At 48.7% G+C, this 22,963-nt stretch overlaps 1 protein-coding gene across 1 annotated transcript in view; it reads right to left on the bottom strand.

The window, feature by feature from the left end:
* Positions 1–22,963, bottom strand: part of crocc2 (ciliary rootlet coiled-coil, rootletin family member 2) — a 328,062-nt gene that overhangs the window by 284,935 nt on the left and 20,164 nt on the right. The window contains exon 3 of the mRNA XM_038817133.1: positions 16,381–16,526. Coding sequence (XP_038673061.1) covers positions 16,381–16,526 — 146 coding nt within the window. The remainder of the gene's footprint in view (positions 1–16,380; positions 16,527–22,963) is intronic.

Raw genomic sequence — 22,963 nt, 5'->3', positions numbered from 1 at the left:
CGGGGGCGGTCGGGTCGGATCGGGGGCGGGGGGGTCGGGGGCGGGGGGGGTCGGTGGGTGGGGGGGGTCGGGTCGGGTCGGGGGGGGGGGGGGTCGGGTCGGGTCGGGGGCGGGGGAGTCGGTCGGGTCGGGGGGGTGTCGGGTCGGGGGCAGGGGGGGTCGGGTTGGGGGCGGGGGGGGTCGGGTCGGGGGCGGGGGGGTTCGGGTCGGGTCGGGGGGGGGGGCGGAGTGACCTGGTATATGATCGGGACTCACCGATCGGCGGGCCGGTCTCGCTGTCGGCAGGTCTCTGACGCCGGTCACGCACTCGTTGATGGCGCCCCCAGCACATGGCGCCCCGGGCGACTGCCCGAGTTGCCGGTACCTTGAGCCGGCCCTGGGGGCAGGAATTGACAGATGCTGGCTGAGGTGAGCTTGGCTCACAGTTCAGCCACGCTCATCACTCCAGTGTCCCGCTCTCAACCTCCGCCGCCCCCCCCCCCCTCCCCCACACTGTCCCCACCTCCACCACCCCAAGAATTTGATGGGACTGTGATGGAATGGCCAGCTCGCATGCAAGGATCACACAGGTGGACAATGTGAAGTGCTACCGTCGGTAGGGATCAAACGTTGTCAAATGATGAGCAGCACCAGAGCTCATTGCAGAGTAGTTGTCATAATTTTCCATCCTATGGACCATACCGCTGTTACTGCCAACCAGGGCCCACACCCTGTAGTGCACCAGGTATGTATTACAGAGGGGGTTGCAGGTGGGGTGGTAGCCGGGGAAGGGGAGGGGGAACAATGTGGGGTTGGGTTGCGGTGTCTGTGCCTTTGGCCAGTTCCGTCCCCCCCCCGCCCGCCTGTCGGTGAACCTGAAGGAATTCAGAGCGTCCCATACACTCTGGCCCTGACGCACACGTTGTGCGGCCTCTCGTGCCTGCCCCGGTGTGGTAGTCACCACTGTTGTATATATCACATATGAAATGTAATACGGTAAGGCCCCTGTACTACAGGTACGGGGGTAGATCCCTGCCTGCTGGCTCCGCCCAGTAGGCAGAGTATAAATGTGTGTGTTGACCGAGCTGCAGCCATTTCGGCAGCAGCTGCAGGAGGCTACACATCTCTGCTTAATAAAGCCTTGATTACTCTCTACTCTCGTCTCGTCGTAATTGATAGTGCATCAATTTATTACACAGAGATTTGAAAAATGAAAATGAAAATCGCTTTAATGTCACAAGTAGGCTTCAAATGAAGTTACTGTGAATAGCCCCTACTCGCCACATTCCGGCGCCTGTCCGGGGAGGCTGGTACGGGAATTGAACTGTGCTGCTGGCCTGCTTGGTCTGCTTTAAAAGCCAGCGATTTAGCTCAGTGAGCTAAACCAGCCTCTGAGCTAAATCAGTAGAAGGGGCTACCCTCGACCTCACGGCGACCAAGAAACTCGCAATCTCATTAACGCACCTCATTGGGTTGCTCATCGCCTGCAACCGCCGCCGACCAGCCAGTGGCCTTCCAACACCGGCTACAGCTCGCCTCTATCACGATCGACCAGTCCCAGCCGCACAACCTCGCAACTGTGTCGACGACGGTAAAGGTCGATGGGCACAAATCATCATGCCTTCTTGACTCCGGGTGCACAGAGAGCTTCATCCACCCCGATACAGTAAGGCGCTGCTCCCTCGCGGCGCACCACATCACACAACAAATCTCCCTGGCCTGCGGATCCCACTCCGTGGAGATCTGGAGGTACTGCACCGCCACCCTCACCATCCAGGGCGGAGAGTTCAGCGACCTCCGGCTCTACGTCCTCCCCAACCTCTGCGCTGTCTTGCTACTCGGCCTGGACTTCCAGTGCAACCTCCAAGTCTCACTCTGAAATTCGGCGGGCCCCTACCACCCCTTACTGTATGCGGCCTCACGACCCTTAAGGTCAACCCGCCTTCTCGGTTTGGAAACCTCACCCCGGATTGCAAACCCGTCGCCACCAGGAGCAGACTGTATAGTGCCCAGGACAGGACATTCATCAGGTCTGAGGTCCAGTGGCTGCTGCGGAAAGGCATCATCGAGGCCAGCAACCCTAGAGAGCCCAAGCCGTAGTTATGAAAACTGGGGAGAAAAACAGGATGGTCTTTGACTGCAGTCAGACCATCAATTGGTACACGCAGCTCGACGCGTACCCCCTCCTACGCATATCTGATATGGTCAATTAGATTGCACAGTGCCGGGTCTTCTCGACAGTGGACCTGAAATCTGCCTACCACCACATCCCCATTCGCAAGGCAGAACGCCCGTACACTGCGTTTGAAGTGGACGGCCGCCTTTACCACTTCCTTAGGGTTCCCTTCAGCATCACTAATGGGGTCTCGGTCTTCCAACGGGAGATGGACCGAATGGTTGACCGGTACGGACTGCGGGCCACCTTCCCGTATATGGATAACGTCACCATCTGCAGCCATGACCAGCAGGACCACGATGCTAACCTTTCCAAATTCCTCCACACCGCCAAACTCCTCAACGTTACATACAACAAGGAGAAGTGCGTGTTCAGCACCAACCGCTTAGCCATCCTCGGCTATGTGGTGCAAATGGAGTTCTAGGGCCCGACCCCGATCGCCTGCACCCCCTCATGGAACTCCCCCTCCCCCACTGCCCCAAGGCCCTCAAACGATGCCTGGGGTTCTTCTCATACTACGACCAGTGAGTCCCTAACTATGCGGACAAGGTCACTCCACCGCTTTCCCCATGATGGCCGATGGCTCACCAGGCCTTCAACTGTATCAAGGCCGACATCGCCAATGCCGCGATGCACGTGGTTGACGAGACGCTCCCCTTCCAAGTCGAGAGCGATGCATCTGACGTCGCTCTGGTCGCCACCCTCAACCAGGCACGCAAGCCCATGGCATTCTTTTCACGCACCCTCCATGCCTCCGAAATTCGGCACTCCTCCCTTGAGGAGGCCCAAGCATTCATTGAAGCTATCCGACATTGGAGGCATTACCTGGCCGGCAGGAGATTCACTCTCCTCACTGACCAACAGTTGGTTGCCTTCATGTTCAATAATACACAGCTGAGGAAGATCAAAAATGAAAAAATCTTGAGGTGGAGGATCGAGCTCTCCACCTACAATTACAAGATTTTGTATTCCCGGTAAGCTCAACGAGCCCCCCGACGTCCCATCCTAAAGTACATCTGCCAGCGCACAAGTGGACAGACTCCGGACCCTACACGATGCTCTCTGTCACCCAGGGGTCACCCGGTTCTTTCACTTCATAAAGGCCCGCAATCTGCCCTACTCCATTGAGGAGGTCAGGGCTATCACCAGAGACTGCCAGGTCTGCACGGAGGCACGCAAGCCCGTGGCATTCTTTTCACGCACCCTCCATGCCTCCGAAATTCGGCACTCCTCCGTTGAGAAGGAGGCCAGACCGCGCGCATCTAGTGAAGGCCTCCCGCCCCTTTGAACGCCTCAGCATGGATTTGAAAGGGCCCCTCCCCTTCACCGACTGAAACACGTACTTCCTTGACGTTGTCGACGAATACTCCAGATAACCCTTCGCCGTCCCATGCCCCGATATGACATCTGCCACAGTCATCAAAGCACTTAACACCATCTTCGCCCTGTTCAGTTTCCCCGCCTACATCCCCAGCGACCGAGGACCCTCCTTTATGAGTGATGAGCTGTGTGAGTACCTGCTCAGCAAGGGCATCGCCTCAAGCAGGACGGCCAGCTACAACCCCCGGGGAAACGGGCAGGTGGAGTGGGAGAATGGGACGGTCTGGAAGGCCATCCAGCTGGCCCTATGGTCCAAAAATCTCCCGGTCTCTCGCTGGCAGGAGGTCCTCCCCGATACCCTTCACTCCATCCGATCGTTACTTTGCTCTGCGACTAATGCAACATCCCCCTGAACGACTCCTTGCCTTCCCCAGGAAGTCCACCTCCGGGGTTTCGCTTCCAACGTGGCTGGCAGCTCCAGGACCCGTTCTCCTCCACAAGCACATGCTGCTCCACAAGGCGGACCCGTTGGTCGAGAGGGTACAGCTACTCCATGCAAACCCGCAGTACGCCTACCCCGACGGCCGCCAAGACACAGTCTCCCTCAGGGGCCTGGCGCCAACTGGTTCCCCACTCCCCCCCGCCCCGGCGCCACCTTTCCTCGCCCCAGTGCACCTCACCACAGCCCCCGCTCCAGGATGATCCGTCCTCCCCTTGGTCCCACACGGGGATGAAGATGAGGTCTACACGCTCCCGGAGTCACCGGCGACAGAGCCGGCGCCTGCATCGCCACCGGGACTGCGGCGCTCACAACGGAGGAGCAAGGCACACGATCGGCTGAATTTGTGAACTTTCCCCAAAATGTTAACCTTAAAATGCATGTAAATAGTTTTTCCACCACCCCCGCTGGATTCTTTTTTAACAAGGGGTGAATGTGGTAGTCACCACTGTTTGTATACATCACATATGAGATGCCATACGGTAAGGCTCCTGTACTACAGGTACGGGGGTAGATCCCTGTCTGCTGGCTCCACCCAGTAGGCAGAGTATAAATGTGTGGGCTCACCAACCTGCAGCCATTTGGCAGCAGCTGCAGGAGGCCACACATCTCTGATTAATAAAGCCTCAATTACTCTCTACTCTCGCCTCGTCGTAATTGATAGTGCATCAACCATGCAGGGCCCATCCTCACCCCCTCCTTGTCGGACGAGGCCTGGCATTCATCCTCCTCCTCCAGCACCTCGTCCCTCTGCTGCTCGATGTTATGGAGGACGCAGCAGGCGCCAAGATGCAGGCAACCATCCCGGCATCAAACTGGAGGACCGCTCCAGAGCGGTCCAGGTACTGCTGAAGCACTGCTCGATCACACTCCTGGTCGCCGCATGGGCGTCGTTGTAGCGGGTCTCCGCGACAGTTTGTGGCCTCCGGATTGGCGTCATCCGCCACCACCGCAGCAGATAACCCCTGTCGTCCAGGAGCCAACCCCCCAGCTTGGGGAGGCTTAGAATCATAGAGTGTGCCAAGATGAAGTCATCGTGCACGCCACCCGGATATAGGGCACAGACATGCATGATGGGCATCTGATGGTCACACACCAGCTGCACGGTCATCGAGTGGAACCCCTTTCGGTTTGTGTAGAGTGGCCTGTCATCTGCAGGAGCTTTTAGGGTGACATGCTTCCCGTCGATCAGCCCCTGGGCCCGGGGCATCTTGGTGATGGTGGCGAAACCCACTGCCCAGGCATCCTGGTGGGCTCATTCCAACTTGAATGGATGCATTGAGCTGACTGGGCACATAGGGCCTCTGTGATGGTGCGAATGCACCTGTGCACCGAGCTCTGTGAGATCCAGGACAGGTTCCTACTCGGCACCTGGAAGGGGCACATTGTGTAGAGGTTCAGGGCGGGTGGGCAGCATGGAGGGTGCAGAGTGGGAGCTGGGGTGCAGGTATCCATACGGCCGGTGGCACTGCAGAACCAGGGGCCAAGGTAGATGGTCAGTGGGGTGTGCAGCAAGATGGAAGGTAATCTCTTGGGGTGCAGGGGACTGGAGGTATCCATATGGCCAGTGGCACTCTGCAGAACCAGGGGCCAAGGTGGATGGTCAGTGGGCTGTGCAGCAAGATGGCTGCCTGCTGCAATGGCAGCCCATGCCTGGACACTGCCCTAGTTCCATGAGGGTTACCCAGCCCCACGGTCCATCCTCCTGGTCACCCCTCCCTGACCCCAGCCAGCTCGGCCACTGTCAGGACCCACAGTCCTCGGTCGCATCTCTCCGTGTCCTACCTCCTCTCTCTTCCTCACCAGCCACGGTGCCTGTTTCCCGACTTTTAAAAGCTGTCGGAATTCGCCCCGGTGGAGGTGGAGAATGGCAGAGGCCCTGGAGAATACCGCATCTGGCCCGCTAATGATATGTCAATGGTGTTTACTGTACATGCAGAGGGGAACGCATTGACGCCGCTGTCGAGGCACCGGAGAATTGCGAATTTGGCGTCAAAACCGATTCACCACCCAATTGCGTTTCCCGATTATGGCATCAGCTGACGGAGACTCCTGTCCCTCATCTCTCGAGTTAAGGTTTTGCTTGCCTGACCTCTCCCTTTATTAACCATATATTCTCCCAGCATTCACCTATGAAGCACCTTGTGATTGTATTCATGTTATAGTATTCAAGTGCTACATTCGCATTGTGATAACTCACACTCACGCTCCTTGCCCCAGTTATCATGTTCAGTATCATTAAATACAAGATTGCAATGTGATCCACTGTTCAAAAGTAATAGAGGAAAATATCATAATGACTACTTGTGTTTTTGGGTTGAAACCTAAGGATCTTGATCAGGTTAAACTGATGACATCGACACTGGGAAGCAAAGTTACCACAGCACAGGCTGAATGAATGCTGCCCCCTGCTGATAATTAAAGGACACTACATTGAATTTCACTGCTTTCAAGTAGCAATAATAACATTGTTAACAATAATAATAATCTTTATTATCAATCTTAATTGATTAATGAGATAGTGGAGTAACTAAACCTGAGGGCAGAGATCGGTATTTAGCATTTAATTTTACAATAAAAATCATCTAGCGTTAGGGCCACATAGTTAATTGTAACTCAATCTAACAATAATTCAAGGGTTTATTTTAAATTAATTAATTAGTGCTTAAATGTCACTCGCGGGGTGCATTGCTCCAACTGTGAGATGTGGCAGTTCTGTGACGCTTACAGCATTCCGGTCAACTACATCTGCAGCAACAGTAACCAATGGCAGCTCCTCGCAGACCGCGTGGTTTGGTTGGAGCAGCAATTGGATGCACTTAGGAGCATGCAGGTGCCGAAAAGCATCATAGATAGCAGTTATAGTGATGTGGTCACACCCTAGGTGCAGGCAGAGAGATGGGTGACCACCAGAAGGGGCAGGCAGTCAGTGCAGCAATGCCCCAATGGTGGTCCCCCTCTCGAACAGGTATACCGCTTTGGATACTGTTGGGGGGAATAGCCTATCAGGGGAAAACAGCAGCAGCCGGAGCAGTGGCACGACGGCTGGCTCTGATGTTGAGCAGGGAGGGTCAAAGCGCAGAAGAGCAATAGTCATAGGGGACTCTATAGTCAGGGGCACAGATAGGCACTTCTGTGGACGTGAAAGAGACTCCAGGATGGTATGTTGCTTCCCTGGTGCCAGGTTCCAGGATGTCTCCTAAAGGGTAGCGGGCATCCTGAAGGAGGAGGACAAACTGGCAGAGGGCGTTGGACATATTGGTACTAACGACACAGGCAGGAAGGGGCATGAAGAGGTCCTGCAGCAGGAGTTCAGGGAGCTAGGCAGAAAGTGAAAAGACAGGACCTCTAGGGTTGTAATCTTGCAATTACTCCCTGTGCCACGCGCTAGTGAGGCTAAAAATAGGAAGATAGAGCAGCTAAACACGTGGCTAAACAGCTGGTGTAGGAGGGAATGTTTCCGTTATCTGGACAACTGGAAGCTCTTCCGGGGCAGGTGTGACCTGTATAAGAAGGACGGGTTGCATCTAAACTGGAAAGGCATAAATATCCTGGCCGCAAGGTTTGCTAGTGTCACACGGGAGGGTTTAAACTAGTATGGCAGGGGGGTGAGTACCGGAGCAATAGGTCAGAATGTGAAAACATTGAGGGAGAACTAGGGAATAGGGCCAGTATGGCTCTGAGGCAGAGCAGACAGGGAGATATTCCTGAAAACAGCGGGTCTGGTGGCCTGAAGTGCATATGTTTTAATGCAAGAAGTATAACAGGTAAGGCAGATGAATTTGGAGCTTGGATTAGTACTTGGAACTATGATGTTGTTGCCATTACAGATACCTGGTTGAGGGAAGGACAGGATTGGCAGCTAAACGTTCCAGGATTTCGATGTTCCAGGCAGGATAGAGGGGGATGTAAAAGTGGTGGAGGAGTTGCGCTACTGGTTAGGGAGAATATCACAGCTGTACTACGGGACGACACCTCAGAGGGCAGTGAGACTATGTGGGTAGAGATCAGGAAAAAGAAGGGTGCAGTCACAATGTTGGGGGTTTACTACAGGCCACCCAACAGCCAGCGGGAGATAGAGGAGCAGATAGTTAGACAGATTTTGGAAAGGAGTAAAAGCAACAGGGTTGTTGTGATGGACACTTTAACTTTCCCAATATTGACTGGGACTCACTTAGTGCTAGGGGCTTGGACGAGGCAGAGTTTGTAAGGAGCATCCAGGAGGGCTTCTTAAAACAATATATAGATAGTCCATCTAGGGAAGGGGCTATACTGGACCTGGTATTGGGGAATGAGCCTGGCCAGGTGGTAGAAGTTTCAGTAGGGGAGCATTTTGGGAACAGTGACCACAATTCAGTAAGTGCTGGTGGACTAGGATAAGAGTGGTCCTTGGGTGAATGTGCTAAATTGGGGGAAGGCTAATTATAACAATCTTAAGCAGGAACTGAAGAACCTAGACTGGGGCAGATGTTTGAGGGTTAATCAACATCTGACATGTGGGAGGCGTTCAAATGTCAGTTGAAAGGAATTCAGGACCGGCATGTTCCTGGGCAGAAGGATAAATAAGGAAAATTTCGAGAACCTTGGGTAACGAGAGATATTGTAGGTCTCGTCAAAAAGAAAAAGGAGGCATCTGTCAGGGCTAGAAGGTTGGGACTAGACAAAGTTTATGTGGAATATCAGGAAAGTAGGAAGGAACATAAGCACGGAGTCAGGTGGGCTAAAATGGGTCACGAAAAGTCATTGGCAAATAGGGTTAAGGAAAATTCCAAGGCTTTTTACACGTACATAAAAAGCAAGAGGGTAGACAGGGAAAGGGTTGGCCCACTGAAGGACAGGCGAGGGAATCTATGTCTGGAGCCAGAGGAAATGTGCAAGGTACTAAATGAATACTTTGCATAAGTATTCACCAAAGAGAAGGAATTGGTGGATGTTGAGTCTGGAGAAGGGCGTGTAGATAGCCTGGGTCACATTGAGATCCAAAAAGACAAGGTGTTAGGCGTCTTGAAAAATATTAAGGTAGATAAGTCCCCAGGGCCGGATGGAATCTACCCCAGAATACTGAAGGAGGCTAGAGAGGAAATTGCTGAGGCCTTGACAGAAATCTTTGGATCCGCACTGTCTTCAGGTCATGTCCTGGAGGACTAGAGAATAGCCAATGTTTTTCCTTTGTTTAAGAAGGGTAGCAAGGATAATCCAGGGAGCTACAGGCCGGTGAGCCTTACGTCAGTGGTAGGGAAATTACTGGAGAGAATTCTTCGAGACAGGATCTACTCCCATTTGGAAGCAAGTGGACGTATTAGCGAGAGGCAGCACGGTTTTGTGAATGGGAGGTTGCGTCTCACTAACTTGATAGAGTTTTTCGAGGAGGTCACAAAGATGATTGATGCAGGTAGGGCAGTGGATGTTGTCTATATGGACTTCAGTAAGGCCTTTGATAAGGTCCCTCATGGCAGACTGGTAGAAAAGGTGAAGTCACACAGAATCAGAGGTGAGCTGGCAAGATGGATGCAGAACTGGCTAGGTCGTAGAAGACAGAGAGTAGCAATGGAAGGGTGCTTTTCTGATTGGAGGGCTGTGACTAGTGGTGTTCCGCAGGGATCAGTGCTGGGACCTTTGCTGTTTGTAGTATATATAAATGATTTGGAGGAAAATGTAACTGGTCTGATTAGTAAGTTTGCAGACGACACAAAGGTTGGTGGAGTTGCGGATAGTAATGAGGACTGTCAGAGGATACAGCAGGATTTAGATCATTTGGAGACTTGGGTAGAGAGGTGGCAGATGGAGTTTAATCCGGACAAATGTGACATATGCATTTTGGAAGGTCTCATGCAGGTAGGGAATATACAGTGAATGGTAGAACCCTCAAGAGTATTGACAGTCAGAGAGATCTAGGTGTACAGGTCCACAGGTCACTGACAGGGGCAACACAGGTGGAGAAGGTAGTCAAGAAGGCATAGGGCATGCTTGCCTTCATTGGTCGGGGCATTGAGTATAAAATTGGCAAGTCATGTTGCAGCTGCATAGAACCTTAGTTAGGCCACACTTGGAGTATAGTGTTCAATTCTGGTCGCCACACTACCAGAAGGATGTGGAGGCTTTAGAGAGGGTGCAGAATAGATTTACCAGGATGTTGCCTGGTATGGAAGGCATTAGCTATGGGGAAAGGTTGAATAAACTCGGTTTGTTCTCACTGGAACGATGGAGGTTGAGGGGCGACTGATAGAGGTCTACAAAATTATGAGGGGCATAGACAGAGTGGATAGTCAGCTTTTTCCCAGGGTAGAGGGGTCATTAGTAGGGGGCATCGGTTTAAGGTGCGATGGGCAAGGTTTAGAGTAGGTGTACGAAGCTTTTTTTTTTACAGAGAGGGTAGTGGATGCCTGGAACTTGCTGCCGGAGGAGGTGGTGGAAGCAGGGACGATAGTGACGTTAAAGGGACATCTTGACAAATACATGAATAGGATGGGAATAGAGTATAATTAACTCCAATTGGCTTTATTGGTCGGCCAATTGGAGTATGAGCTCCCTCAATGATAGCTCATTAAGGGGGCCATATAATCACCTGTGTAGGATTTGTGAGCAGTCTTAAGTTGACTGGACTGCTAGCAGCACTGTTTGTAGCTGCTCCTGTAATATCGTAAATAAATATTGGTGTGGTAACGGAACTCCTGCCTCCCGTGGATTACTACAGTGGCGACAAGGTAAACTACGGATTTTGCGGAGACCAGCTAACCCACTCGGAGGGTAAGTCTTGCCATTTTAAAAATGCCGTTTTTTGGGAGGTTAGAGGCATTCGACACGGCTATTGAGGACTGGTCCCAGTATGTGGAGAGAATATGTTACTTCTTCCGGGCAAATGATATACTGACGGACGAAAAGAGACGGCTTATCCTGCTGTCGGCGTGCGGACCCTCCGCTTTCGCCATTATACGTAGTCTGACTTATCCCAATGCGCCGGACACAAAAACTTTCCAAGAAGTAACGGAATTGGTGAAAGAGCACTACGACCCAAAACTACCCCTCATTTTGCGTAGGTACAGATTCTACACAGAGAAGCGGGAAGACAGGGAGTCAGTCACGAATTTCTTGACCCGCCTGAGAAGGCTGGCGGAAAAATGTGAGTTCGGCCCGACGATAAATGAAATGCTTCGGGACCGGTTAGTGTGTGGTATAAACGACCTCACAATACAGAAACGCCTGTTGGCGGAAACAGAGCTAGACTGCAGGCAGGCGTTACAGCTCGCACTGTCCCTAGAAAAGGCAGCAAGTAGGGCGCAGGAACTACAGGGCACGCCAATGGAGGTAGATACCTGTGAGAGGGACTACCACAATGGGCCCTGCTATCAGATAGCCGCTCTCAGGAAAAATCTGAGGAATAGAGGGAAAAAGGAAAACGGAGTCCATCACATCAAAACGGCCCCTTACCATCCAGCGACCAACGGCCTGGCAGAGAGCGCGGTCCAGACACTTAAAGCGGGACTCAAGAAGCAGTCGGCAGCGTCAATAGACACAAAGCTCTCCCGCTGGCTGTTTGATTACAGGACCACACCGCATTCCACAACAGGCATACCGCCAGCTGAACTCTTAATGGGAAGGTGGCTGCGAACGAGGCTGAGTCTCCTTTTCCCAAATTTAACGGGGAAAGTGGAGAAACAACAGGAGGCCCAACGCAGGGGGCATGATAATAGTCGGCAGCAGAGACATTTCCAGGTGGGGGCACCGGTTTGGGTCAAGAATTATGGGAATGGACCAACGTGGGTCAAAGGCACAGTAGAGTCCCAAACAGGGCCCATATCCTATGAGGTTACAATAGGAGGTAAGGTGCTGAAGAAACACCTAGACCAAATAAGGGCAGCGGAACCACACCTGGAGGCAGGCGAAGCAGGACCGCCTCAAGCTGGGATAGCCTAGACGGAAAGGATACACACACCCCAACCCCGAGCAATTTCTCCAGACCCCGTCATCCAGTCATCAGAGTCGGAGATGGACACACTCGACGAGGCCGCCGCGCCACCTCTCCCCGAGGAGGAGGAAGAACAACTTCCAAGGAGGTCGTCAAGGAAAAGACGGGCACCTATAAGGTACACCCCGCCCACTTCGGAGAACGACCCGGCGGACGACACAGATGTGACAGACCCAGACATGAGGAGCAGGAAGAAGCTCAGAGGAATGCCAGCTGGCAGGAATTCCTCGGACCTTGGGGGGGAGGGGTGTAATTAACTCCAATTGGCTTTATTGGTTGGCCAATTGGAGTATATGCTCCCTCAATGATAGCTCATTGAGGGGGCCCATATAATCACCTGTGTAGGATTTGTGAGCAGTCTTAAATTGACTGGACTGCTAGCAGCACTGTTTGTAGCTGCTCCTGTAATATCATTATTGTAAATAAATATTGGTGTGGTGACGGAACTCCTGCCTCCCGTGGATTACTACAAGAGGGATACAGACCCCGAAAGTGCAGAAGATTTTAGTTTAGATGGACAGCATGGTCGGCACAGGCTTGGGTCACATTTGTGACCCAATCAACAATGGTTTCACAGTCATTATTAGACTTTTTTTAAATTCCAGATTTTTATTAAATCTAACTTTCACCATCTGCTATGGTAGAGATTTGAACCCAGGTCCCCAGAGTCTACGTATCACTCATCCAGCAACAATACGACTACACCACTGCCTCCCTATAACTTATAGCCACAAATATAGTACACACTGCAGCAGGAATGGCAGCAACAACAGGCACAGCATCCACTCTAGTGAGTACAGCATCCACGATAAAAGGGCTGAACACAAGAGGTAAGAGTAAGTAACTGCGCTTGACATCAAGGCTGCATTTGACCGAGAGTGAAGTCAAGGAGCCCGAGCAAAACTGGGGCCAATGGGAATTGGGGGATAACTCTCACTGGCTGAATTCATCCCCAGCATAAAGGAAGATGGTTTCACTTTAAATACTCAGTAAAACTCATCAGATCAGAAGTGGGGACATTAGCTGTAAGGGTCCTTCCTGTTTATTCCTCGTTTCTTCCCTTATTTCCCTTTCTTTTATTTTGCTGTTGCACTTTTGATCTATGGATGATTGATGGACATCTCACTTTAAGGCAGCAGCCTGTAAGAAGCCTTTAATTCAAACAGAATCCAGAGGATGTGCTGGTTTAAATCCATGATTACTACCATCTAGAAGGACAAGTGCAGCAGATACCTGGGACCACCACCACCTGGAGGTCCCCCTCGATGCCACTCACCATCCTAAATTGGAAATATCGCCATTCCTTCACTATCACTAGGTCAAGATCATGGCATTCCCTCCCTTACGGCCCTATGGGTGTACCTACACCCCAGGGACTCCAGCGGTTCAATAAAGCAGCTCATCACCACCTTCTTGAGGGCACTTAGTGATGAGCAATAAATACTGGCCTACTATGATCGTTACATCACTGACTACTGCTGATGTTACATAACTAAATAGTGATAATGAAGAACTTTTATTATCCGAACATAGACTGTGATGTGAATAGTTTAAAAGGTCAGAGAGAGGGGGGGAAGGATTTCTGTAATGTGTTTACATGATTTTCTTGATTTAATCCAACAAGGAAGAAGGCACTGCTGGACCTGGTTCTGAGGTGAGTGAATTGAATCAAGTGTCACTGGGGGAACAGTTAAGAAACAGTGAAACGCTACACATCTTTGTTGCAATCTCTCCTAGTTCCCACCTGTCATTGTGCAGCGGCTCCACCCTCCTTTGTACATTATAAAATCCTTCACCTTTCCCCCTCGCTTGAGCACTGAAGTCACACAGACACAAAATATTAACTCTATTTCCCTCCCCACAGATGTTGCCCGACCTGCTGAGTTTATCCAGGATTTTCTCTTTTTGTTTCAGGTTTCCAGCATTGGCAGAATTTTGCTTTTAGTTAAGGAACAGTGATGATTACATGTTAGCACAGTAAGAAGTCTAACAACACCAGGTTAAAGTCCAACAGGTTTGTTTCAAACACGAGCTTTCGGAGCACTGCTCCTGCCTCAGGTGAGGAAGGAGCCTGAGGAAGGAGCAGTGCTCCCGAAAGCTCGTGTTTGAAACAAACCTGTTGGACTTTAACCTGGTGTTGTTAGACTTCTTACTGTGCTCACCCCAGTCCAACGTCGGCATCTCCACATCATTACATGTTAGGGGTTGGCTAAGGAAAAGGACAAAGTGTAATCTACAGTAAAAATAATTCATTGGAGGAGTGGGCTGAGCAACAGGAAACAGAGAATGGTTGTTTTTTGGACTGGAGGAAGGGATGCAGTGAAGGTCAGAATTGGATTCCTGCTTTCCTTGATATATATTAATGACCTCTACTTGTGTGCAATAATTTCAAAATTTGCAGATGGCACAAAACTCCGCAGTATTGTGAGTTGCGAGGAGGACAGATATAGACAGGCTAGTGGAATGGTAGTCATGAGACAGGTAATATTCAATGCTGACAAGTGTGAAGTGATTCATTTTGGTAGGAAAAATGAAGAGGGACATTGTATAATAAAGGACTAAATTCTACAGATGGACCTGGGGGCTTATATGCACAAATTGTTAAAGGTAATGGGACAGATTAATCCACCAGTCAGATTCTTAGTTTATAATGAGAGAGAGTACAAAAAATAAAGAGAAGCTTCCGGTGGCGGTCATGCAGTAGACGGCCGTGGGCTTGGTGGCTCCCGCATGGGGAATTTCTTTTTACCGAAAAGTCCCAATCGGGCTTTCCAACGCAATCTCGAAGACCGGAGTCCAGTCAGTGAAGGTGTCGGCAAAACGTTTTAGCAGTCCGATTTGCGTCCAACAAAGAATAATGGGGGGGGGGGGGGGGGGGGGACGGCAGCAGACAGACAGTGAGGCTTTGGAGAGTGCAGTTGGAGGCGCGATACCGGGGGACCCGGAGCCTGTGCTCCCGGCCCAATGGTCTACAGCACTTTTAATAGACTTTTTAACCACTCAATTTCAAAAGCAGAGGATGGAAACCTCCGTGGCCTGGTAAGGACCATCAACTAACTCCACAACCATTTCTTCTAAGACTCGAGAACACAGGCCTTCAGATCCAGGGGACTTGTCAGTTTAGTCCTAGGTGTCTAGCCAGTTTAGATGGAGAAAAACTCTTCTCATTGGTGGAAGGGTTGAGAATCAAAGGACACCAATTTAAAGTGATTTTCAAAAGAAGCAATGGGGGGGGGGGGGGGGGGGGTGCGGCACATGGCACAGTGGTTAGCACTGCTGCGAACGGCGCTGAGGACCCAGGTTTGAATCCCGGCCCTGGCTCACTGTTTGTGTAGAGTTTGCACATTCTCCTCGTGCCTGCGTGGGTTTCACCCCCACAACCCAAAGATGTGCAGGTTAGGGGGATTGGCCACGCTGAATTGCCCCTTAATTGAAAAAAATAAATTGGGTACTCTAAATGTTTTTTTTAAAGCAATGGTGACATGAGGAAAAGCTTCTTTTCATAATAAGTAGTTAAAATTTGAAATGCATCGCTTTTCAGTGGTGGAGGCTGATTCAATGGTGGCTTTCTAAAGGGAATTGAACAAGCACCAGGAAATTAAGATTTGCAGGACTACTAGAAAAGGGCAAGGGAGTGGAGGGAGTAGATCCAGCTAAGTTGCTGTTGTAAAGAGCCAGTATGGACACAACAGGCTGAATAACCTCCCTCAGTGCTGTAACCATTTTATGTTTTCATGAACACTCACTGCAGCAGACACAATACTTACAACAGAAGGCACAGTACCTCCTACGTCAGGTATAGCATTTCAAATATCTAACAAATCATCAAAACAGTTTGCAGTCATCCCATATAGCTAGGGTTAGGGTTAGGCGCATACCCTCGTGTTCATTTGCTGTTTGTTGGCTTGCAACAGTTAATTCAAACAGGATTGTTTCCACTGGAGTTTAGAAGAGTGAGGGGCAACTTGACTGACACGTATAAGATCCTAAATGGTCTTGAAAAGGTGATCGTGGAAAGGACGTTTCCTCTTGTGGGGGAATCCAGAACTAGGGGGCACTGTTTTAAAATTAGGGGTCACCCTTTTGAGACAGAGATGAGGAGGAAGGTTTTCCCTGAGAGGGCTGTCCCACTTTAGAACTCTTTACCTAGAAGGCAGTGGAGGCGGGGTCATTGAATACCTTTCAAGGCAGAGATACGTAGATTCCTGTTAGGCAAGGAGATCAAAGACTATCAGGAGTAGATGCGAACATCAGATTCAAAACACAAGTAGATAAAGCATGATCTTGATGAATGACGGAGCAGACTCGAGGGGCCGAATGGCCTACTCCTGCTCCTATTTCGTACGTTCGTATATTCGTAAATCAGTTCTTAAAAGATGCAACATTTATAGTTCAATTCCATGGGTTTTATTTGAATATTGTATCAATGCCCTTCCTTACCCGCTCACTGACGGCATTGAACTTGATAGCTAGCTCGTCGCGTTCGGCATGGCTCTGTGCCAACAGATCCTCCATGCGGGACAGTTCCTCCTGCAGCATGAAATTCTCTTCCTGAAGACTGGCCATGGAACTCCTAACTTGTGGGGCTACATTAAGGTTAAAAACAAACAATGGAGTATGGGTTAATGCCTTTTTTTCCAGATTGGGTGGAATTTTCCAGCCTGATGCTAGTGGGAAGGTATGTTCGGTTTATCAAGTGTGGTATGGTAGTGATTATATTAGCCATGATCCAAAGAATGCAAGTTCAAATCCCACCTTGGCCAATTGCAAATTTTAATTCAGACCCAATGATTTAATTAATGTCCTTCAGAGATGAAACACCTGCTGTCCCTACCCCAGCTGTCCTGAATTGAACCCGGGGCCCTGGTGCTGTGAGGCAGCCGTTCTAACCACCCTGTGCCACGATTATCTCTCCGAGTAGGGAGAATGGGGGTGTTGTAGATGAGCTCAAAGCCCTGGCATGGGGATCGAGCTCGGATTGGGGATTAGCGCAACCTCCTCATGCACGAGGATGAGTCTCATTCAATTTAGGGTGGTGCACAGGGTGCATATGACACGGGCCCAGATAACTGGATTCTTCCCGGGGGTGGAAGATTGCTGTGGGAAGTGTGGGAGGTGGCCGGCAAACCATACCCATATGATCTAGCGATGTGAGAAATTGGAGGGAATTTGGAGGGGAGTGTTTCAGGTTTTGCGGTTTGGGTTGGGTTAATGCCCCTAGGTGCCGTTATTCGTTGTCGGAAATGCCGGAGCTGCGGGGGAGGGGGAGGGAAGAGGAGTGGGGAGAGGGCCAATATGGTGGCCTTCGTCTCTCTGATTGCATGACGAAGAAATTTGCTGAATTGGCAGCCGGCAATGCCGCCGGGGGTGGCAGCGTGGATGGAGGATGTGCAGGAATTTCTGAGCCTGGAGAAGATTACCCTCAGGGCGTCGAAGGAATGGTTCTGCATGTGACTGTATCTGTTCCTATCCATGTTTAAAGAACTGTTTATTACCAGCGACGGGCGGGAAGAGAGAGGGGGATATAAAAGGGTGAAAAATTATACAAACGGTGTATATTAATAGTAATGCGTGAATGTTCTCAGCAATTATTATTGGTTTGAGATTAGAATAAAATACATTGTAAAAAAAAAGAAAACGGGCAACTATTCGGCCCTTCGAGCATGCCCCGCCATTCATTATGATCATGACTGATCATCATGTTCAATACCCTGATCCTGTCTTCCCCCCATGTCCTCTTGATCCGTTTAGCTCCAAGAGCTGTATCTAATTCCTTCTTGAAATTACACAATGTTTTAGCCACAACTACATTTTGTGCTAGTGAATTCCACAGATTCACCACTCTCTGAGTGAAGAAATTGCTCCTCAACTCAGTCCTAAAAGGTTTACCCCTTATCCTCAAACTATGACCCCCCTAGTTCTGGAGACCTCCACCATTGGGAATATTCTTTCTGAATCTACCCTGTCTAATCCTGATAGAATTTTGTAAATTTCTATGAGATCCCTCTCACTCTTCTAAACTCCAATAAATATAATCCTAACCGACTTAGTCTCTCCTCATATGACAGTAACGCCATCCCAAGAATCAGCCTGGTAAACCTTTGCTGCATTCCCTCCATAGCAAGAACATCCTTCCTCAGAAAAGGACACCAAACAATACTCCAGATGTGGCCTCACTAACGCAGTAAAACATCCCTATTTCTGTACTCAAATCCTCTCGCTATGAAAGCAAGCACCATTTGCCTTCTTTACTGCCTGTTGTACCTACGTGCTTACTTTCAGTGACTGATGCACGAGAACACCAAGGTCTCACAGAGTATCTAACTCTCTCAATTTGCACCCATTCAAATAATAATCTGATTTTCGATTTTTGCTACCAAAGCGGATATTAGACGTTTAGCTGCTGTTGTATAAAATGTCTAAGGTTCTGCTCCTTTGCCACAAACACCTTTAATTTACTACAACAGACTCTGCACAAAACTCTAACATCACATCACTTGACACAAAGCCCCTTTACATATCAGTGTCAATTATTGGATACTTAACATAAATGAGACAACCAATTGGAATGTCTCTTAACCCATTACTTAACAGACTCCCCTTCCTTGGATACAAAAAAATTAGGTGAAAACAAAATTACAAGAAACTCAAAAACACGCAATTTCCCCCCTTTTTTTCTCTTTTGGGAAAAAAAACACAGAAACAGGCACCCTTCATTAACAATATCCAAAGGTTTCTGTGAGCTAGCCCTTCTTTTTGTAAAACAGTCTGACAATTGATAGCTACTGTCGACCCATTTAATTTTTGCTATTTCCCCTCTGTCCAACATCTGCTTCAAACTTGCAATGTCTTTCCTTAGCCTTTTTTTATTGACACTTCTTGTAGAGTACATATTTTCCCACAGGGATTTATTGTCAGAGACATTCAACAGGTATATTACCCAAATCCCCTAATCCCAAAATTTCTGTCACTATCTGAGATATATAAAGGCCATATCCACCGCCTCTAGAAGGCTTAATGTCTCAGCAGCCAAAGTGCTTTTGACCACTCTCCTTATTTTCTTTGTTTCCCACACAAGAGGGCAATATTTACCATTGTTCCCCAAAAGAAAAATAATAAAATCTCCTGCGCTTGAAATCCCATCACATAAATTTGCATAGGACGCATCTCTATAAACTATGAGTTTCAAGTGCCTAAGATCATGGTAGCATAGGGGATAGCACAATTGCTTCACAGCTCCAGGGTCCCAGGTTCCATTCCGGCTTGGGTCACTATCTGTGCGGAGTCTGCACATCTTCCCCGTGTGTGCGTGGGTTTCCTCCGGGTGCTCCGGTTTCCTCCCACAGTCCAAAGATGTGCAGGTTAGGTGGATTGGCCATGATAAATTGCCCTTAGTGTCCAATATTGCCCTTAGTGTTGGGTGGGGTTACTGGGTTATGGGGATAGGGTGGAGGTGTTGACCTTGTGTAGGGTGCTCTCTCCAAGAGCTGGTACAGACTTGATGGGCCGATTGGCCTCCTTCTGCACTGTAAATTCTATGATAATCACCTAAAACCGTGAACCTCAAAGCACACTCCAGCATTTTCAGTTTGGCCAATGCTTTATTTGCTCTGATTATGTCTTCCACTTTGGAATCATTCATTTTTGTACTCAACTCTAAGACATCAAAACTCACGTCCGGTCTAGTCTGTCTAACTAACCAATTCAGTTGCCCAATTAAACTTTGCAGTTGCTCTTTTTCCATCTTTGAAACCATTGCATCTTTTTGTGAAACCTGGCCATGGCTAATTGCTATTGGACTGATGCTTTCCAAATAAGATTGCTGACGTAAAGTTGCCCCTAACTTAGCCTTTCCGATTTCCAGTCCAATATATTTAAATGCACCGGAAGCCTGATTTCCAACCCTGGATTCTTTCCTCCAACCAGAGATTACAATAGCTTCGAAATCACTAGTCCCACCCCACAAAAAATCATAGACATGCATCATAAAGATGCCAGAACAATTTCCTTTATAGTGCCAGTAAAACATTGCCGGATCTGCTTTCAACTGGCAAGAGCCTAACTTTAACAAAACTGACCTTACCGAAAAATACCAGACTCTAGACACATCATTTAATCCATATACACATTTGTTCAACTTCCAGAGTACCCCTTCTGTGTTAGCTGCCTCTTAAGGAGGATGGAGAAAAATGTCTCTCAGGAGCTGATGCCCCTGTAAGAAGGCAGGGTCACTGTCTGTGCTGAGTTTGCACATTCTCCCCGTGTCTGCGTGGGTTTCCTCGGGGTGCTCCGTTTTCCTCCCACAGTCCAAAGACGTGCTGGTTAGGTGGATTAGCCATGCTAAATTGCCCATAGTGTCCAAAAAGGTGAGATGGGGTTATTGGGTTACGGGGATCGGGTGTAATGTGGATCTGTGCAGACTCGATGGGCCGAATGATCTCCTTCTGCACTGTATGATCTATGTTCTATGTAAAAAAAAGACAGCTTTTATATCTATAGATTTGCATTCACATGCCTTCGTGGCTATTAGAGCCAAGAAGACCTTTAAAATAACCTTTCCTGCTGTAGGTGAATCTACCCTTAAATCCTGATCTAAGTTTTCTTCAAATCCCCTCACCACAAGCTTGGCCTTTGCCTTAAAAGTTCCATCCGAAAGAATCTTTTCCCTGCAAATCCATCTGTGGGATTGAGCTCTTTGTCCCCTATCTGGTATTTCCGTGAATACCCCAAATTCACTCCAACTATGCAGTTCTTGCTGTTTGGAAGCTACCAAAATCTCACATGCATGTGGGCTTCTACTCCTATTAGTCTTACTCATGTTCCGAGACCTTGATAAACTACGTCCTCTTTCCCGCCTGGTATCGTATTCTGTACGGCTACTGCTTGATCTTTTCCCTTCTGCTGTGGGATGTCCTTTCAGTAGTTCTCAACCTTTTCCTGCGGACCAGTTCACTATCCATTGGACTATCTGAACTGGCACTGTGTTTCCGTGCCCTCCATTTTTGAACTTCGTGTTCCCAATCCATTGTCTTGACTCTCTCCCCTGAATGCTGTACATTCAACCAACGTTTATACTTTCCAGTGACCTTCCCTGCTCTACTAATAACAGCTGCATCCTGCCATTGACTAGACCCATCAGGCAAGTATGTCACTTTTGTACCAACGTTTGGCAGTTGTCCTTTCGGAACAATGGCCTGTTCTAAATCATCAGAAGTGTTCTGTTCCTCGACAGAAACCTTGTCAATATCAGTTAACTGGTTCTCATAGTTCTGTAACACGTGCATACCAGGTGACCCTGGTTCCTCATCAAGTCTGTCTACCCTATCTACATATGAAAATGTGTAATCTGTACCCATTATTCTTGATGAATGTACTCTAACAGTTTGATTGCCATGTTGCAAAATAACTATTTTTCCATCTATGCCTATGATCTTCCCTGGGCCTTTCCATTCATTAAGATTGTCTCTCTTAGAGTATACTATGTCTCCTTGCTGAAAAACGGTATTTGATGGCTGAGAATTCTTTCAGAGACTGCCATGTAATGCATTTACATGCTCAGCAAAGGCAAAGCTAATTGTAGTCCCTTCCCAAGCTGGAGGCTGGTCATCCAAAATGGACGGAATTTTAGGATTTCTACCAAACACTAATTGATAGGGACTATAGCCCTCAACCATCTGCAATGAATTCTTTGCATGTATCGCCCATGCTAAAGCTGAATTTAGCTTGCAGTTTGGTCTATCTACCGAAATGTTCCAGAGCATGTCATCTATTACCGCATGGTTTATTTCACACACACAATTACTAAAAGAACTTTCTGCAGCCGTATTCAGAACTGTGATATTCACGTTTTCACACATATCCCTAAACTCATCATCAGTAAATTCTTCCCCATTGTCCGTAAGGAATTTTGTCGGTGAGCCCATTCCTGTCCCTATCTATTTTTCCACGATTTGATCCAGAATTATTCTCTTTTCTTTACTTCGTACAATTGGTGATTGACTAAATCTGGTTGCTAAATCTACAAAATGCAAAATAAATAAATTATTAGCTTTATCCCAGATCTTAAGATCCATGGCAACAATGTTGTTAAAATTCCTGGCCAAAGGTAGGGTTACTATCGGTCGTGCTGTTGGCCTTCTGTACTTCCTACAAACTTCACAGCGATCACTAATCTGTTCTATTAGCTTAGTGTAGTCTTCATCCCTTACCCCTGCATCTTTTAATACATTTTTCAGCCTCCGAGGAGACGGATGCGCAAATTGCCTATGCAGTTTTAATACAACAAGCTTTTTATCAGCTAAAGTCCCATTTTCTTTTTTTTTTATAAATTTAGAATACCCAATTCATTTTTCCAATTAAGGGGCAATTTAGTGAGGCCAATCCACCTACTCTGCACATCTTTGGGTTGTGGGGGCGAAACCCACGCAAACACGGGGAGAATGTGCAAACTCCACACAGACTGTGACCCAGAGCCGGGATTCGAACCTGGGACCTGGGCGCCGTGAGGCAACAGGGCTAACCCACTGCGCCACCGTGCTGCCCAAAAGTCCCATTTTCAACTGCCATTAACACATCCTTAACAACTGTACTTAAAATATTATTTGTCAGAAATGGAATACAATAGTGTCCCGACTGTCTAATTTGTCAAGTCCAGCGTCTTTCCAAAATCTGTTGCCTTATCCTGTTCCATATCGGTTTCATGTGTGCTTTCGTCATCGACAGTCTGCTCAGAGGCAAAGGTATCTCACTTGATACAACATCCGTGCTAATGAAATGATTCGCTCCGGCAATATTGCAAGGGATCACCACTCTTTTCAGCGACTTCAGAGTATTATCATCCCCAAACCTGAAACTTGTGGAACTTTCAAATTCCTTAACCTTGTTACGATTTTCAGTATTCAAGGAGTCCAGGTAACATTTTAACCAGTCAATTCCACACACCGTAGATGTGCAGCCACTGTCCAATGCAGCACAATTGAAGGATTCTGCAACCAACACCCTCATTACCGGCGTAAAACTGCTT

Source organism: Scyliorhinus canicula, chromosome 13 (genome assembly GCF_902713615.1).
Source record: "Scyliorhinus canicula chromosome 13, sScyCan1.1, whole genome shotgun sequence".
NCBI lineage: Eukaryota > Metazoa > Chordata > Chondrichthyes > Carcharhiniformes > Scyliorhinidae > Scyliorhinus > Scyliorhinus canicula.
Note: the sequence above shows the minus strand (reverse complement) of the source record. Positions and strands in the feature narration are given on the sequence as shown.